Source organism: Arachis stenosperma, chromosome 4 (assembly GCF_014773155.1).
Source record: "Arachis stenosperma cultivar V10309 chromosome 4, arast.V10309.gnm1.PFL2, whole genome shotgun sequence".
In the NCBI taxonomy this organism is placed as follows: domain Eukaryota; kingdom Viridiplantae; phylum Streptophyta; class Magnoliopsida; order Fabales; family Fabaceae; genus Arachis; species Arachis stenosperma.
The window spans coordinates 126,890,582-126,897,132 of NC_080380.1; the positions used below are offsets into that span (position 1 = coordinate 126,890,582).

Consider the following 6,551-nt stretch of genomic DNA (forward strand, 5'->3'; position numbering starts at 1 on the left):
CAAGTTATGGTGATTTGAAGTTTTAATGAGATAGGATTCTCTCCCTTCCTCCCCTCTTCACCATTTCAGTGCCCCTTTCCTCATTTTTAGGGTAAATAAGCTGAAGTGTTCCTAACTTGTGTTTATATATATTTTGTCTTGGATCCACTTAGGTCCGGTTCACTTATTTTTTTCCGTTGGCACAATTTTGAGGCAAAACCTTTAAGATTAGTGCTTTAAATCGCACTTTAAATATTTCTACCTTCCTTAATTAAAATTCCTAATTTCTTAAACTCATTTACTTATAATCAATTTTCTCAGCTACAGTACCAGATAGATCTCAACCGGTACTGCTGGTCAAAATTCCAATGCGCGTTTTTACGCAAAAAACTATGTTTTCTAACTCAGAAAAATTTACTGAATCCAAATATTATATTTAAATTATTAAATTCCGATTACTAAATTTTCGAACCATATTCGCTCTTGTTTAATTTATTATTTAATTAATTATGGTTAGACCGAATTTTACACACATATAAACTTTATATCATTATTTTAATTGGATTAAGGTTATGAAAACTATCAATTAATTTGCATAAAATTATGCATAATTAAAAGTTTTTGCATATATTTTTCTCATTGCATTTAGTATTTGAAAACATATTATTTAGAATTTTAAATCGTCAATTTTATCTTAGTTTTTATTCCACTTAATATCGTGAAATATTTTCTTTGTATTTTAGGATTGTAGACATGAGTACTCTTAGGGTACCACTTGGGTATGCCAAAAGTATTACGTTTAGGTAGTATTTGTTTTTAGAAATTGAAACTAAAATGAAAAAATTAAGATTTAATATTATATTTGATAGTAAAAAATTAGAATAAAAATTTTAATTTTGGGATATGAAATTACAATCTTTTTAATATTTTTAAAAAGTGAAGACAGAATAGGCTGAAATTTCTGAGATCGGAGACTAAAATTTTAATAACTTTAGTTCTAAATCTACTTTTTAATTTTCATATTTATCTTGAGGTTTAATTACTTTGTTGGTTCTTATAGTTTTACTAAATTTTTAATTAGGTCCCTATATTTTCTTTTTCCTTTCAATTAATTTCCTACACTACTTTTAATTTTATAATTTAGTCCTTTTTAGAGTAAAAAATATTAGAATTAATTGAATATTTTTTCACAAATTAAAAGTATTCATAATTAAAAATTTACTAGATCTTTGACAGCATATATTTTAGGAGAAATATTCTGTTATTTTAATATTTTTTATATAAAATGACCTAATTATAAAACTAAAAATAGTGTAAGGACCCAATTAAAAAATAATATAAAAATTTAATTGAAAATTTGGTAAAATTATATATAGAGACCAATAAAATAATTAAATTTTATCTTAAATCAAATATGATACTTAGACATAATTTAATACATTTTATATTAAATATAATAAAGAGGCTTAATTTAGTCTTAATTTTTGTTTTCCACCCGTTTCTATCTCACAGTTTCAGTTTTAGTCTCGCAGAATGACATGATTGATAAAGTTAAAGGTAAATTATATCATCTTGGAAGGGTAATTTTTTTTAACAAAGTGGGTTCTATACTTCTATATTCTTAGCTAAATATGTTATGCAATTTCTACGATGTAGATTGTAGAATGCAGGTGGATCTTTTTCCTAATGAAAATTATATTGAAATTGATAGGCAAGTCACAGAAATAAATCATGAGTTCAAATAATAATGTTTAGTAAATACTTAAAATATAAAGATCTCTTTGAACCAAAAAAGGATGGTAAATAACTAAATATTAATGTATCTGGAGAAAGAGGGTTACACTTAGGACTTTAATTTGGCTTAAGTACATAATCTTTTTGGTTTCATGCGCGTGTGGTTGCATAATATGAGGTTTTACATGTTAATAAAATCTTAATGCACTTTGTCCCTTATGAACTTTACTGTATGAGGCTTAATTAGGTTCTTTTGTTTCTGATATACCCTACAAAATGTGAAATGCACATGGGACATAGCTCAATAGATAGGACCTTAATTAAATACCAATTTCTCTGCCGACAAATTAGTTAATGAATCAAGGACCAAAACAAATGTTTGGTTGTTGATTGTGTATCCTTCAATGAAGCTCATCATGCTTCTTTTTTGGTCATATATCAAATCAAAATTTATTAGGGCGAAAACAAAAACATATATTTGATCCATAAAATCTATTGAAACCAAGTTAGTTAATTAATTATTTACTGGCTCTGGCTAGCAATTATATTTTTATTTGATTCATAAGAACGAGGCGTGGTGCGATTTGGATTGGTTTTGAGTAAAAAACTCATTCAATTCAAATATTAATTTTACTTGCAATGTAATTTAGATTAAATGATATTTTTTAAAAAAAATATGATCTAATCCGATCCAATTTCAAAAAGTTTGAATTGGATTGGATTTGCAGTTTTGTAAATTAAAAAAAATTAAATATAAACATCAAATATTAAATAATTAATAATGACATAACAAGTCTTAACAATATTTTAAAAAACCAACAATAATATAACAATAGAAATAAAATTATAAATTAGTTAAAATAAATAAATAAATTTTGAACATAAAATATTTATTAAATAATAATAATATATGAATAATATAAAAATATATAATAAAATAAAAATATTATAAGTAAATTATAAATATAATAATAAAATAATAATATTATAGCACATTATGCGATTTAGATTAGATTGGATCGGTTTTGAAAAATAAATCTAAAATCTGAAATGATCCATACGGTAGGTTTACAAAAAGTAAAATTCAATCAAATCCAAATTAGTGCGAATTTAATCAATTTTTTATTTAAAATAAATTGAATGACCGATTTAATTTAGATTAGTTTAAATTTGAACACCGCTAATAAAAATAATTTTTCAAATATATTTTTATTTTTGAAAACATAAAAAGATTAAAAAAATATATCCAATATTTCTTTGATTAGAAATAAGAAGAACGGTTTAGAAGGATTAATCATTTTTCTTTTGTAATAATTTATTAAAAATAATTTTTTTAATATTTATTATCTTAACAAATGCATACTTTGGATGTTAAAAAATTTTTTTTTGTCTACAGTATCTTTCAACTCGATAAGTTAAAAATTAAATTATTGCGAATCTGAGTTTTATTTAAGGGTCTGTTGTTAGTCAATAAATTGCTATATACATAAAGTAAAATTCAAACTTTCAATACTTACTTAAACAAATGAGTGAGTTGATGACCATTCTAACGACCAAGGTAAGTTGGTTTGGATGTTAGAACACTTGTTATTAACAAACCTTTATTTAATAAAGAGATTTTCTTTTGAACACTTCTTAATTTTGGAAATTGGAAATCATATTCTATCTTAAGACTCTAGCAACTCAAATTCTCTAAATAAATTAAGCTAACACAAAATGTTGTTGTTGTTTACTAATCTGACAAAAAAAAAAAAAAAAGAAAAACGGGGAATCAAACAAATCTCATTAAGAATAGTGCTGCCACGTTCACTTAATTAATTGATGTATTGGTTTATTTATTTAATTTATAGTTGACAAATTATATTGTTCCGTTTGGTTCTCTATGAAAGCAATGTTTTTTGCCTTAAGTTGAAATTAGTTAAAATATGACTTAAGATGAATTTGGCAGACATATTAAATATTAGTTATAAATAAAACGTATTTAGAGTTGTGTATTTGATTTGCATGGGAACACAGTTCCTTTGGTTATATATTAATTGCAGAAAGCTAGAAATTGAAGATATATATGTCCCTTTATTACCATAGATATTTTACAAATATATGAATCCGTGACACACGAGAAATGTTGATGCAAAAGGTAACCCCAAATAATGTATGTACAAGCCTCCTTTACCAACACGACACAACAAATAAATAATCCAAAATAGATTTTGGATTAAAATTAAAATCAACATGACCATAATTTTGTAACTTATAAGATTTTTTTTTTAGATAGTTCGTTACTATGTTCGACCCGAAAAATATGGGAGAAAAAAATAACTTATAAGTGATAAAAATATCTTATAACTAATAAGATGTGATCATTGTTATTTTAGTAGTACTAAATTTCACAAAAATATTAAATAAATAATAAAAACTTATATTTTTTGTTAACATAATTAAACGATTTTTTCGATTGAGAAAATTGAAGGGAAATAGTGATGGAAATTGAGGGCCGAATAAATTAAATGGCATGATTGCAACTTTTACCGGTGTTTCTTTTTTGCAATAATAACGAGTTAATCACTTGTAGTGAGACAAAAAGAAACACCTTCAAACGGGGCCCAAAAAATCAATTGCTTTTTAAAGATATGCTGCTTTAAGTGTTCCTTAATTTCTTCTACCCCTCCAACATTGTGAAGTGTCAAAGGACAAACCAACTTGGCTTGTCTTGAGTGGTCAGTCCATTGATATACTTAAATAAGTATTATGAGTTTAAATTTATACTATGCATATAACAATTTATTAATTAACCAAAGAATTCTTAAAAAAAAAACTTAGATTCGTAATAAATTAATCATTTATTTGTCAGGTTGGGAGATATCATAAAAAAAAGTATAAAAATCCATACAACAAAATTAATAATTTAGGGATTTACTATTAAAAATAATAATTTAATATATGATACATAATGTATTCAATTCTATGTTCTCACATCAACTCAAATATTTAAGTTAACTATTTATTGTTAACTTAAAAAATTTCATATATAATAGATTTGTTTATCAAAATTAAATGAGTTCTCAATCTTCTTTCTTGTTGGACTAACTAGTGCTAGTTTATTAATTATACTATCACCAAACATAACAACAAAACCCCAGTAACAAGAAGCAGAGAAATACAGAATAAATAACAAGGTCCAAATATACAGAACTAAGAATTGAAGTACATTATTGTTCTAAATTTTAAGCAGAGACAAATAATATATTTGTCTATGATGGTGTCAACTACATAGTAATATGTATAAGATACACATTTCAAGCACAATGCAAAGTTCTTTATTGGACAGAAACAAACTAAAGAGACCCAACCTAGAAAATTGGTTGACCCCTATGAACCCTGAAAGAGCAAAACTTCTATAGAAAGATATAATTTACACAAAAACTAGAAGCTTTACTAAAATGAATACTCTTATGTTTCTTATTCACTTCGCAAAGATAGACACAAAATAATTAAATGATTAGGATCTATAATAGAGATCAATAAACATTTCCAACCATTTAAATTCTTTTGTCTATCTCTATTTACATGACAGGATCATATAGATAATAAAAAAAACTAGAGTATTCATTCCTACATCATTTGGCCACATCAATTTAAGAGAAATATTTCTCCTAACTTGATTTAAACTCTCTAAATTGCAAGAGAGTGAATTAAAGGATTAATTAATTACCTTATCTTCACATCCTCCATAATGAGTCTCCATTATTGGAATTATTAGACTTATTAGAGGTAGAAGAAGAACAATGAATGCCAAAGCAGAGTGTTGAATTTGGTGAAGTAACATCATCACCATCTTCATCATGATCACCCCTAAAATGAAAGGATGATCCATGGCTTAAGAACCTTCTCCTCCTTCCAACAACCTTAGATGATGAATCCGAGGATGACCATGAAGAGGAACAATTAGATGGGGATGAAAATGATGAATCAAATGATGGTGGTGATGATGAACAATTAGATGGAAGAATGGCCTTCTTGAGATTCATCAATTTAGGGAAAAGAGCCATGAGAAGCTTCTTCTTGCTGTTGGATCTTGAACATGAGCCTATTTTCTTCATGGTATTGTTGTTATTGAAGTAATAAGAAGGCGGCGGCGTTAAAGGAGGAAGAGCATCTTCAGAAAATTCGTATTTAGGCGTGCCAGGTTGCGATTCCCAGACAAAAGGAACCGTAACTGCGGCATCCCTAAAAGACGGAAGTGACATTGAATTCTCTTTAGATAGAAGCCTACAGAAAAATTTATCATCTTGCTTGATTTGAAGAACAGTTCCCTGCTGAGGAACTTCAATAGCTTTGCCACTAACCATTTTTTTAATTTAAATTTGAGAATTGAGTTTTGGTGGGATTCACTACTAGTGAGTCTCTAATAAAGAAGGAGATGTAGAGAGAGGGGTTTTAGACTTTACTTTTGGTCTTTGAGTATGTAATAGTGTCATACACACATATCTTTTTATATGCACATGATGCAACTTGCATTACTGAAAGCAATTGGTATATTTTAACAACCATTGTTTATACAAGGAAGGATCCTAATGGTTTTGACCATTTCCCATTGACGTAATTTTTTTTTATTATTGTATGTATGTCTTTGGAAACTGGAAAACTGAAGTATAGATATAAGCCACAAGTTCAAGTCATTAATTGAAAGATCAAATACCGTTAAATAATTATCAATTAAATAATTTCGACGATCACAATCACAATAAAGCTATTTAAATCTCTCTCTCTCTCTCTCTCCTAATTATTACATAAACTCATTAATTATTTATATTAGTCACCGGGCTCCTACAATACGC

General features: G+C 26.6%; 1 protein-coding gene across 1 annotated transcript; it reads right to left on the reverse strand.

Annotated features, from left to right (window-relative positions):
• Positions 1-5,007: 5,007 nt before the first annotated feature.
• On the reverse strand, positions 5,008-6,162 carry LOC130973662 (uncharacterized). Its single transcript, XM_057898280.1, has one exon. The coding sequence runs from the start codon at positions 6,060-6,062 to the stop codon at positions 5,433-5,435; it is 630 nt and encodes a 209-aa protein (XP_057754263.1). The 5' UTR covers positions 6,063-6,162; the 3' UTR covers positions 5,008-5,432.
• Positions 6,163-6,551: the final 389 nt, after the last annotated feature.